We start from the raw sequence: 13,863 nt of genomic DNA, 5'->3' as shown, positions 1-13,863 counted from the left end.
GTCGGGCAGAAACCAGCTATCTCCATTTTTCAACTTTTTATTTAATTTTTTATAAATCAGTGCTAAACACCCTTTACGTCTGTGTGTGGGTTTTACAAATATTGATCCAATGAAAAATATAAAAAAGTGCTTCTGACTAAACCTCCTAACTCCATTGGATCCTCAAACTGTCAGTCAAACCACCTAACTCCAACTTTGGAGATTGTTTGTTGTTTTTTCCATCATTGATTAGAATGACGAAGTCGGACGGAAAAAAAGCCTATCTCCACATTAATGGTCAAAAACCTCCTAACTCCACTTGAGCTGTATTTTGGGTAAAGTGATGATAATATAAAGACACATTCAAGTATTTTACAATGTATAAAGTCACCATACCAACTTTGATGAGGCTGTGTTGTGTTGTTCTAAAAAAAACTTAGAACAAATTATATAGCGATGCGTCGTGAGCTTGTAGATTGGCTATTTTTGGCATTTTTGGATACCTTTTTCTCCTAAATTGATTATTTAATTAAAATAGATTATTTTTTGTTATCAATTAAATCGATAAGTTATACGTTCGATTGACTTTTGCAACCCTATATGGCTGCATTCACATGGATTGTTTGTGATGATGTTGGACATTTTGCTTACTGTGCTATGTGTCAGTGTTAAAGTCCACAGCATAAAGTCAGGTGGAATGCTGGCACACGCAGTCTATTATAAAATCTAAGGCGTGTGTAGTAAATACATAAATATGTAATTAGACTCCTTCACTCTAATTATATATTTAGAAGATAAGGGATAAGGGAAGATAAGGGATCTTACAGCTAATTTCAGTCCATCAGTCAAAAATTGTTAACATATGAGAGAATGTGGTGATGATCAGGGCATCAAGTTTCCTTCTTAACAAAATTGTCTAATCTATCATAGAGGGTAGAACTGTTTTTTTGGGGTGATTTTTACCTCCTTTCTCCCCAATTTAGTTCTTATGCCAATTGATTCCTCCCCACACACATTTCTGTGTTGTGACTGCTGTTGTATCCTATACTGACTGCCCCCACCGGGAGGACGTAGAGCCTTCATCCTACTCCTCCTGCCCCAGCCTGTAGGAGTACCTGCAGTACCCTCTCTATAAATTGAATACACAGGACCGCAATGGAAATAAGCCCTGCAGGGCTTTTTGTGCTATCCTTTTAGCACCATTGTATAATCCAGTGGTTCTCAACCTTTTTCATGTCAAGGACCCCCAAAATGATATGTATTTGGCCGTGGACCCCATCTCAAAATGTTAAGACATTTAAAGACTTATACAATAATAAACAAGGCATAATTAACACTAGTAGAATTGAACATATACTGTATGTACAGTAAACTGGGGAGGAGGGAGTGGGTGGGGGATCCTTTTTGGTGTTAAGCTTAGAGGGCGTTTCTAGGACTCTTCACAAATTGCACACATGTGCTCTTTTATGGCAGTTTTGAAGGAGGGTAAGGAGTCACACTTTTGGATGTTTGTTTGAAGAGCATTCCACATTTTGGTGGCATAGCAGTAGAACAAATTTTACCCCATGTTTGTGCCAAATCTATGTTGAGTGAGATCAGAGGAGCGCCCTCTGGTGGTGTGCCTGCGTGTGTCTTCTACGCTAGTCTGAACTGCACATTTTCCTTGCACAGCTCGGAATCTGTTCTTGAGAGATTAACCATTATCTGAACAGTGTGCAACACACGCCATTCTGACACCCCCCCCCCCACCCACCCCCTCGACAGACCTGCTACCAGTAGTGATATCAGATCTAAATAGCGGTACAAAGTCCCAGGAAGATTATTGTGATTTTATTGAGATTTATTTCACAGTCACATGGCAGGCCAACTTTAGTGACTGACTGTCCTTTCCAGTGGTGGGAAAAGTACTCCCATGTTTTACTTATAAGTAAAAGTATCAATACTGCAATGTAGAAATACTCTGTTATAAGTACAATTCCAGTATTCAAAATGTACTTGAGTAAAAGTGCAAAAGTATTGGCATCAAAATATACTTAAAGTACCAGAAGTAAAAGTACTCATTTTGCAGATTCACAAGTACAAAATGTATAAACATCTTTTGAAAATAGCAGATCTACAAGCTCACAATGTGTCGCATCGTGATGCATTGTGAGCTTGTAGATCTGCTATTTTCAAATGGGCGAAATACATAGGCTGAAGTGGTTAATGTATGTTTTGTGATAATAATCTAAATCTGCAAAGTAACTAGCAACTAAAGCTGTCAAATAATTGTAGTGGAGTAAAAAGTACCATATTTGCCTCTGAGATGTAGTGGAGTAGAAAGTATTGAAAATAGGAAATACTGAAGAAAGTAAAAATACCTCAAAACTTTACTTAAGTACAGTGCTTGAGTTCATTACTTTACACCACTGGTCCTTTCAGCGACCTTCTGGTGAAGGTTTACCTTGCACTTTACCCGTTGTACATTGAATCCTGATCTAACTGATTTGAAACATATTTATTATTTATTTGTACAGTATGTCTATTTGTATGAGTTTTATGAGCGGCAAATTCCTGAAGTTGAGGTGGCAATAAATTATTGAATTGAAGTACATTAAACAGTAGGCTATACTGCACAAATACTTAGTTTGTAGACAATGTTACTTAAATATACAGAAGTTTAACTGAGATTATGTTAAATGTAACATGTTTGTCAAATGTAGTAGTGCAGATATATTATTTGAGCATAATAACTGTAGTAATAATAATAATAATAATAATAATAATAGATTATTGTGACTTATTTTACTGTTTAACAGTTCAAACAGCAGCTGTAGACAGGATGGCCAGTGGAACCTCAGCTTCCATCAGAGGTGAGTTCTATTAAAACACATGAAACCAGCAAAATGACACTGGTTTAGTCTGTCATCTTTACATATATTATACACAATATATTAAATTTTTCCAACCAGGGAACAACAGCGACCCATCAGAACTGAGAATTGTTCTGATCGGGGGAAGACATGAAAGTAAACCCAGCGGAAAGAGTTCAGTAGGAAACATCATCCTGGGCAGAGATGTCTTTGAAACAAACAGAAGAACATCCAAGAGTGTCATGAGACAGGGGGAAGTGTCTGGGAGACAGGTCACTGTGGTCAACACTCCAGCATGGATGTCTCATCGGCCCCTAGATCTGACCCCAAAACTGACTCAGTTAGAAATCCAACAGAGTATGAATCTGTGTCCACCAGGGCCCCATGTCTTTGTCCTAACGATGCCATTGGATAGATCACATTATGCAGGAACAGGGATGTCAGTAGAGGAGCATGTTAGTTTTCTCCTCAGTGACCGAGTGTGGAAACACACTATTGTGGTGTTCACTGTAGCTGATGAAAACAAAATGAGACATGATCTCATTAGATCTGACCCTGAATTAAGATATCTTACTGAGAAATGCGAAGGCCGCTTCCATGTTCTTAACATCACCGACAGTGGAGATGGAAGTCAGGTCACACAGCTGCTAGAAAAGATAGAGCAGCAGATGGTGACTAGTAATGGTTGTCACTATGAGACAGAAAAACATGTCTCAGAGGAACTGAAGAAGATGGAGAGAGATATCACAAGAAGAGCAGATCAAAGGAAGGCAGACACTCAGAAACAAACAACTAGACTTCCAAAAGATATTGGTATGTTTTGTACTTACTTGTATTATTCTGATGTGAGGAGATCATATTGGCAATTCATTTTTTGTTTTACATGCTGGCACACAATTTGGAAAGGCTCACCTTTTAGTTAACGCTGGTGTCCCTGTTTTGAAGACGGATATAACGTATAACACAGGGACGTGCACAGATAGACTCTAGGTGCTAGAGCACCTGCCCTTTGCCCTCTTGACCAGAAGTGCCCTTAAAAAAAAAAAAAAAAAAAAAAAAAAAAAATCCAGTTTACAGTATGTAGCCCATGGTGACATCGATCAATTCTGGATTAAAAGCTTCTAATATATTGACAATTCCCCACAATGTGCATTGCAATTTTCTTCTATAAATCTCACACTACTAGGGCAGCCGGCGGTTCCGCGTGCCGCGCAAGGTGCCCTTTTTTTTTTACTTGAGCACCTGCCCCTCAAAATGTCTGTGCACGCCACTGGTATAACACATGTGTCACATCACATGTAGATGAATGAGCGTTGATTGCGATGCACTCCACGCCAATCTACAAAACACATTCGTGAAAATAGGCTCAAAGGGATAGTTCACCCCCAAAATGACTTTTTTAAATATTGCTTAGTCACCCTATGGAGACTTCAATTCATGGAAATGTTTTGATTTTTATGTCTCCTACCGGAACCGCTGCTTACCGGTCCGCTGGTCATCAAATTATTGGCTTAGGAATGTGACAAAAACACAAAAATAGTCTCCATGGGGTAACTAATCAATAGAAAACTGTTTGGGTGAACTATCCCTTTAAGAACAGCATCTGACATGTTGTGTCACAATGTGTAACGTTGCAAAGCAATGTGAACTTGTAAATAGGTTAATTTGTGAAAGTGAAAGTAAACTATGTTTTCTCTGACAGGACTTACTGACCTCAGGATTCTGTTGTTCGGAAGGTGTTGGTCTGGAAAGAGCTTAGCAGGAAATGCCATTCTGGGAGGAAGTGTTTTTAAAGCAGGTCAGAGGTCAGCACAGTGTGAGGTGAGACAAGGTGAAGTAGCAGGGAGACATCTGACAGTGGTGGACTCACCAGGCTGGTGGTACAACAGTGAACTACAGGACATTTCAGAGATGGACAAACTAGAGATCCAGAACAGCGTGTGTCTCTGTCCTCCTGGACCACATGCTGTTCTGCTGATGGTTCCTCTTCACCAAGCATTCACCAAAGCACAGAGAGTAGCAATAGAGGAACACATGACACTTCTGTCACAGAGTGTTTGGAGTCACAGTATAGTAGTGTTCACCTTTGGAGACTGGCTGGGAGGCACAAGCATTGAGCAGCACATTGAGGCTGAAGGGGAAGACCTCCGCTGGCTTGTTGACAAATGTGGGAACAGGTATCATGTCTTGAATGAGAAGAGACATGACACTCAGGTCACAGAGCTACTGGACAAGATAGAGGAGATGGTGGCAGGGAACAGATCTGGACACTATGCAGTTGATGGAGATGTTTCAGAGAAGTCAGAGAGGAAGAGAAACATAGGGGAGCGTGTCCAGACATTCATGACCAAGACACACAGACAGAAAACTGCTCTGAAAGCTCTTTTTCAAGGTAATGTTTATATCCGCCTGTCTGTTATCAACCTGGCTGGTCATTTATTATTATAATAACAATATTGATAATAGTCCTTATGATGATGATGATGATATTACACTTTTTTATATAGCCATTTGATATCAGAATACAGTTCAAAGTACTGTACAGTACAGTGCATAAAAAGAAAAAAATAATAACTAAGTAACTATTCTCAATTTTTTATTTGCTGTAGGCCATATTTATTTTTTATTTAAACTTTATTTATTCCATCAAATCCATATAGTAAATTCTCCATATTAGTGTCATAGTCGTTTAGTATGTAGGCTACAACGTATATCTATTTCAACGTAAATGTTTTCATCAATTAATGTCGTACTTTGTCGTTCAAGTGTATCACGTAAAAATAGCAAATCTACAAGCTCACATGTCTTATCACAACGCATTGTGAGCTTACAGATCTGGTATTTTTTTAAAGTCTGTCTATTTATGAATATTGAACCAATGATCAGTATTAAGAAGAGCTTGTGACTAGGTAATAACTATATCCATTGGAATACATTCTTTTTTGAAAAGTTACGGTTTTGGAACATACACAGTAAAATTTTAGTTTGACTAAAGACCAACCGATTGATTTGCTGCAGGAATTAATTCATGATTTTTTATAAATTTACATAACTGATCACATGAAAACATACAGCATAATAATACTAAATGATACATTAGTAGGCTAGTACTGTTCTGTGGTCAGTTCAGTCAGAATTGTTTATAATATTTCCTATAACTCAATCTCTGAATTCAGGTCCTAAATATTTTTGTCAGTGTTAAGTGAACTAATGTAGAGTTTGTGTCTGTCAGGAGAACATCAGAGTCTACCAGATGTGAGGGTGATGCTGGTTGGAGGGGAGCAGGATCAGAGAAGCAGAGCTGGAAATCACATACTGCATCATTATGCGTTTAAACGAACTCCACTCAAGGTGAGTAATACTATATGAATGTGATGTTAAAATGAATGACCTCTAGGTAAACTGTAATGAGGTTTTCTGATGATAATGTAAAAGTATCTGCTGTCCTGAATGTTTAACACATTTTGGGCGGGATCCCCTTTTTGTAACTATACCTTTCAGGACGGGAATAATGAATAATTTTTGAATAAATAGTGGAAGTTTTTCAGAAAACTTAGGTCAGGATTTAGAAGGCGTTTTTAGAATCGGCCTCAAGTCTAAATGGGTTAATCACTTTCACCCTCGTGTCCCAAAATGTTTCATAATCCTCCCCCTTCTTTTTTGCTGAATTGTTCAAAAATAGCAGATCTGCAAGCTCTCAACCTTATTGTTCTTATTGTTCTGCGATTTACGACTAGCCAAAGTATAAAATAGGGCTTATGGATTTAAGACATCTTGTGAGATGTGACCAGTGATCAGTGCACACAAGTTCCCTCTTAGTTTATTGTATATTACATTTACATGAAACTGAAGTTAGTCTTCAGTATTCTGATAGACAGTTAATCCTATATTAAATAATGGGAGGGCGGGCCGGCCATATACAAACTCGATAACCATATATAGGCATGCCACTATGACATATACTGTATGGAGATCTGGTTGTCCAGAGCCATAGATCTGACCGCTGTGCCCATATACATATAGCATATACGGTCATGTGCATATGGGAACAACCGACTTCAAACCTGGCACATGCATCGGCAGACTCGAGAGAGTGCGGTGCCCGCCGTTGAGTAGTTCGGATATGCGGTTGTCCAAAACCACTGATCCGACCAATATGTCCATAAGTATATAGGCCTATATAGACATCCAGTTGTCCTGTACATGCCAATATATGGGCATGTACAGATGATATCAGGGATCACCATATTGGCATAAAAGGGACAAGGACTGACAGATACAGAGATTTCCATATACAGTATGGGTACAAAAGGGACACAGTCAGACAGGTACAACGGGTACTCTGACCCCGACACTATGACTCGGCGGTGCGACAGTTGTGAGGGCCGCGTAGTGGCCTGAAGTGTTTAAAAAACAGGTAATAATTGTGCAATGTGTGGTGAAAATAGTACAAGCTCACAATGCGTTATGAGCTTGTAGATCTGCTATTTCTGTTTTGAAAATTAAAATTTGTGCCTAAAATGACACGTCCACAATAGGGACGGCAGGTTGAAAGTGATTAAATAAAGAAATAGATACATTAATAATAATAATGATGACGACGATAAAAATATATAATAACAATAATAAACATTCCATATTCCATATATAGGAGAATGATAAATTCAGAATGAAGGTTTTGACTATTATGACTAACATACACTATACCTCATGTTCCAGGAGTTTAAAACCCAGACTAAACTGACAGAATGTGTCAGACAACAGAGTCGAGTTGCTGACAGAAATGTGAGTGTGGTGATCTGTCCAGACTGGTCGACTACACCTCCATCACAGAAGATCAAAGACGTCCTTCTTCACGGTAAGACTCTGTGTTCTCCTGGACCCCACGCTGTCCTGTTGACTGTTGATGTCAGGTCCAGTTTCTCTGAGGCTGACCGGAGATCAGTGGAGGAACAAATGGAGCTGCTGGGGGACAGAGTCTGGAGACGCGCTCTGGTTCTGTTCACATGGGGACGGTGGCTGGGTGAGCGACGTGTTGAGGAGTACATAGAGTCTGAAGGTGAACCTCTGAGGTGGCTCCTGGAGAAATGTGGCTGCAGGTACCATGTTCTCCAGTTCCTCAAGTGGGACATTTACACAGAAGTAACAGAGCTGATGGAGAAAATAGAAGGCGTGGTGACAAGGAACAGAGGACACTTTGAACCTTTAGACTCGAGGGAAATCAGGCCTGTCAGAGACCCAGAACATTTCAAGGTGGAACATGAGACAAGACAGAAGACACTGTTTGAAAGACTGAAAGGAAAGAAAACGATAACAGATGAAGAATGGAACAATCTGAAAGAAGAATTGAAGAAGAGAGAGGAGGAAGGGAGAAGGAGAGAGGAAGAAGGGAGGAGGAGAGAGGAGGAAGGGAGGAGGAAAGAGGAGGAAGGGAGGAGGAAAGAGGAGGAAGTTAGGAGAAGAGAGGACGAGATGGTAGACAGGATGTTGACGTTTGTGGTGAAGGAGCCAGAAGAACCAACCGTGCCAGCTGTCACAGGAAGGAAGAGAAGGAACCCCATGGACCTAGATGATGCATGGAGTATGGACCATCCTCTATTTTGTGAGTTTCAATATAATTGATCTGCTATACTAACATACTTCAATGTGACTTGTATGTTCTTAGCATTACAACATCAGGAAAAACTCTGAAATGTGGAAAAAACACTAAACACAAAAAAGGGACCTAGATTCTAATACACATTCAGTAATAGTGCATGTGAACTCAAAATAAATGAATACATCATCAACAGTATAGTATGTATGTCATATCATTTATCATAAGTTGCGGATCTTTCTTGTATTATTGTCATTGAAAATGTCTTGTTGTCTTGTGTTCCTGCAGTCAGTGGCGGAGCACCATCTGAAACAGGAAGTTCATACTTCAGGTCACCTGTCAAGGTTTCTGATTGGCTGCTGAAGGGACATCCTGGACCAATAGCACCCGATTCAGGACAGGACACCATGAGTGAAGCTCCTACCAGCCCTATAGGATGAGTATGAGAGATGACGATGTTTCATAGATGAAACTTTAATTTGACAACAATCACGCACATTTCAATGCTTTTTTTGTTTTAAGTTAAGGGACATATTTCCATAAAAGAAGTCTCAGTGCAGATGAATAGGATGCAAATAATCTGTCTACTCATAGGAGACACCTGGTGTCAATTGAAAAACAAATTTCAAGTATTTACATTGAAAACAAAGAATCATGAAAGTGGAGACATCATCTCGAATAATTTGATTGACCCACATGGACCAATCAGGTCACACACTAGATATGCCGTGGGCCAAATGCGGCCCCTGGGAAGCTTTCTTGTGGCCCCTGGAACACATTCTATATTCTAATGTTAAAAAAAAAGAAAGAAAGAAAAGAAAAGATGAAACTGTCATCAGGCTGGTCCCAGACTTTTGCTCTTCCTTGGACCTGCCTGTGGATTATACCAGGGACAAATTACTTTTGCTTTTTTTTTTGCTCCTCCTCATGGATCTACCTTCGGATTATACCAGTGTCAGTTTACCGCATGTGGATTATGCGGTCGACAAACTTTTTTTCAATAAAGCTGAATCTCATTCTGATCTAATTAAATTATTCACCAAAAACCTAAAATAGAAAATCATGTCGGAAAAATCACCCAAGATATGTTTAAGAAAATTAATGGTGTCATTAATGTTATTTATTCCCACACATGTGAAAATATGTCTATTTGACACAAATGCAATGATTATTATTATTGTATTGTATTGTATTGTATTGTATTGTTTATTGTTTTTGTTTTTTTTATGTGTTTTTAAGTCCCTAAACTGACTTATTTATTTATTCTGTAGAAATTGTATTTCTATTGGTGTTATTTGTTATGCTATGTTGATGAATTGAATACATAGGACCTCAATGGAAACATGTCCACAGGATTTTTTTGGGGTTATCCTTTTAGACCAAGTGTATGACGTGCTGTACTCGTGCTGTTTGCATTTCTGTCTGTAAAGTATTCAATCAATCACTCAAGATATAGGCCTAAATGCTCACTTGTATTCATTACTTGGAGAAGAAACAGATTCAAACCATAAGTACAATAAAATACAATAATAATATGAAAATTGTGATTTATTATTCATTTATTTATTGGATCAGACTCATTATTAAGCACCAACCAACACTGACCTAGGGCTACAATGATCAATTATTATCTATTTTTTCCAACATTTTTTTAATATAATAAAAGATAATTGTGAAAACAATTTAAGGGAATCGGCTAGATCAATTGGTCTGATATAACACTTAAAGCAGGACTATGTAACTTTCCTCTTCTACCCCGCATTTGAAGCTGGTTTCCTGCTTAAGTGCTGAAATGTTTACCACTGAGCTAATAGAGCCGGCCTGCTTGCTCAGGGGATAAGTTGAATCTTAACCATCAGGTCAAAATCTGTGTCAGATCCTGTGTCTAGGTGAGACATGACCTTTGACACAATCCAAATGTCTCAATAGAAGAGCAGGGAGACAACATACAACCACCCCAGTAGTATAAGTTATATCGTATTAACATATTCTACCATACAGATTGGACAAAATGACATTGTATTCATTTAAAAGGAAGTACATAGTGAGTACAATGGCATGCAATTTCCCCTTATAATGACAATAATTACAATACCAAAATAGGGATGCCAGGTTGAAATGGTTAACTTTTACTTTCTTCACCATCCATTTAAATTTTTTAAAATAAATCATATTTTTTTGTAAATTAGATTATTTTTTATTAAGTGTTCCACCCCTAAACTGTCCTATTTCTTTAGTTTGATGTGCTGGCCTTGAGAGGCCACTGTCATAATGCTATTCATTGTTGATAGTCAGCTGTTTAGAATTGTACACACATTTATTTCCCTGCCTATAGTACACTATGGTGCTCCCAGCTGTATTGTATGAATGGTTCACAATAAACACAACATTTATGGATAAGCATACTGTACAACAGTTTTGTTTGCTCAATTGATTACTGCCAATGACTACCTGAGGAAAAATACTTTTACACCAGTACTCTTGTTTAGTCAGTCCAAATACTACTGTACATGAACATGAGTGACCTCAGTGATCACAGTTAACCTTTGAAAAGAAGAAACAGCCACTGACTAGCTTTGATCCTTTCAAAAGGAAACCAGCAACATCATTATACATGTTTAAAACATTTTGCATAGCTGTTTGGATGACACGGCCTGTGCTCTCACAGTCATCAGGCTGAACCTCCTGTGTCGTTTCAACCTCCAGGCTACACAGGGTGAACTCTGTGTGGACTGGGACATTGTAGAGGCCATTTGTCAGAAAGATCTCCCGATTTACACCCAAGATATGTTTAAAGGGATGTTTCACTTTCAAACATGTTTGGGGTCATTTTAACGTCTGCTCAGGCTTTTGTGAGCCCCCAGACAGTTTTTAAGTTGCTTCAGTATTTAGATGTTTGATATAAATTTTATCAGACACGCCCCCAACCTATACAAACCCAATGTAACTTCAAACTTACATATATTATATATATATATATATATATATATATATATATATATATATATATATATCCCTTTAACCATGATTGATTCATTGAACAAGTCATTATTCTGGCCGTCTGTAAGGCGAAGATCCACAAAGCTTTATGTCTTTTTAACAAGTCAACTATGTTAACAACAATCATGGGTCATTCCTCTGTATGGCAGGATCATTTGATTTTAATGTGTTTATGGCATTGAAAGGGTTGGACATTGGACAGACTACAGTTAGTGATCATGACTTGTTATCTGCTGAAGACACATGCTGGATCAATAGTGCCCTCTACAGGATGTGATGCCCATGAGGGCTCAAACACATTTTAATAGGTTAGGTTCAAATGTATTTTATCATGTTGGCAGAATGACTAAATGACCGTCTACTCTACAGAATCTTGTAGCTTGAGGTTGTAGCTCATCTACAGCAGTGGTTCTCAACCTGTGGGTCACAATGAGTGACAATTTAAGGACTTTTAATACCTCAGACAAAACAAAAAAAGAGACAAGAAAAAACTACAATAAATACTGGTCAAACATGGGCCAAATTGTCAAATAATAAGAGGCAACATTTTAACGAATAGCCAATCTACAACGCCTCGCGAGCTTGTAGATCTGCTATTTTCACAATATTTATCTGTGGAACTGAGTCAAACTAAATGTAATGCCTCAACTCCTACAATTCCAAGTGCTTGTCAGGGCGGGGGTCCCCAGTTCAAATATGATTATTTTGGGGGGTCCCCAGTTCAATATGATTATTTTGGGGGGTCACAGCCTGAAAAGGTTGAGAACCACAGTACCTGTACTTTTTGTAAAATTACCAAATCAACTTTATCTACAGAGGGAATATTTAGCTAAACATGTTGGTTTTATATATCTAGAGATATATCAGCTTTCATGTGGAAAATGTATTTCTATGTTATTGTCACCTTTTATTTCTATTGTTAAGATTTGAATGTAAAGTATACAGATTCAGTTGTTTGATATTGATTTATGGAATCATATTTGTTGTACTGTTATATTAGATTTGGTGTGTGGGATCCTATATAAATGTTATATATAGAATGTTAACATATAAGTATTTTTGTCTCATCTACATATAAAATCTTCCATCTAAGAGTATAGATGGCAAACACATAATTTAATAGAACTAGTAGATATATCTACTAGTTCTATTAAATTATTTGTTTGCCATCTGACTGACAGAAATGTAATGATTAATAGGAATAGTAATATGACAAATCAAAGGTGTGTTTTTTTCATTCAATGTCAACTTTAGGACAGTCATGGATGAAGTGCAGTGGTACATGAAGTTTGGACTTCAATGCATATTCATGTCCTATACTTAAAGTGGCACTATGTTTTTTTTACTACTTAATACAATTTAATTCTGTCCAATCTGTATGACAGAGTAGGCTATGTTAATACATATTAACTTTCACATAACATTGCATACAATTTGGGGTGGTGGTTTTGTCTCCCTGCTCTTCTATTGAGACATTTAGATTGTGTCAAAGGTCACGTCTCACCAAGACACGCAAGCAACCCGGCTCTATTAGCTCAAAAAATGGCAGCACTTGCGCAGGAAACTATGTTCAAATCCGGGGTAGAAGAGGAAACATAGTGCAGCTTTAAATATGCGATAGGCACTATTTTTTAATATTACCCCATAGCCAGAAGGTTGTCCATATCAGTAATAATTCTCATTTTACACATCGAACACATCAAACCTCTTACCAGAGGTGGGGACCGACTTAAAAAAAACCTGGATACACTACCTTGACTCACTTCCCCTGGGTTAAAGCAGTAACCAGACTGAATGCCACAAGCATAATCACAAACAATCGACCCAAAAAGTAAAAAACAAACAAACAAAAAGGTAAATCTCAAATAGTGTACAGTACTGTTTTTCATAATTTATTGTTAACTATTATGGCCACATGCTTTTTGTTCATGACTTTCTCTTTTTTTGTTCTACTGATTCTACAGAGTGAAGACCCGCCCTCGCTGCGGTTGCAGCCAATAGCATTCGTTTCCGGTTGCTTTTCGGGGAACCGGAAGTTCCAAGATGGCGGATTTGAAAATCGCCAAAAAGATTGCTTCAAAACTGTTCTGTATAAACCAATGGGTGACGTCACCGCTCCCTTCGTCCATATTTTTTACAGTCTATGGTTGGTATTTAATCCGGAAGTAATCTCAGCTGGAGGTTAACCAACAGGATGCGACGCAACAGGCATTGTTGAGAATGATGTCTTCCAGTGCGGTAAATTCAGAGCCTTGTATCAGAGTTGCGTCACCTCGGGGGCAGCGCCGTTCACGTGGTTCATGTAAACTCGAAATAATGACAAACGCTCACAGACTCCACTGCATTCCGTAAACTTCCGGTTCAGGTCTTTGTCACTATTCGGCTCCTCGTACTGACACGACTCTCCTTAAATGGCTCTGGGTTAATCATACCGTA

General features: G+C 38.3%; 1 protein-coding gene across 1 annotated transcript; it reads left to right on the top strand.

Annotated features, from left to right (window-relative positions):
- Window positions 1–2,800: 2,800 nt before the first annotated feature.
- On the top strand, window positions 2,801–8,867 carry LOC308105164 (GTPase IMAP family member 8-like; the record flags this gene model as incomplete). The annotated part of the gene is made up of 6 exons (XM_080455795.1): window positions 2,801–2,831; window positions 2,931–3,644; window positions 4,534–5,223; window positions 6,064–6,182; window positions 7,551–8,433; window positions 8,716–8,867. 6 exons carry the CDS (start codon window positions 2,801–2,803, stop codon window positions 8,865–8,867), a joined length of 2,589 nt encoding a protein of 862 aa, XP_080311921.1.
- Window positions 8,868–13,863: the final 4,996 nt, after the last annotated feature.

Source organism: Gymnoscopelus braueri, assembly GCF_963280865.1.
Source record: "Gymnoscopelus braueri genome assembly, chromosome: 17".
In the NCBI taxonomy this organism is placed as follows: domain Eukaryota; kingdom Metazoa; phylum Chordata; class Actinopteri; order Myctophiformes; family Myctophidae; genus Gymnoscopelus; species Gymnoscopelus braueri.
The sequence above is the reverse complement of the archived record's forward strand: the minus strand, read 5'-3'. Positions and strand labels throughout refer to the sequence as shown.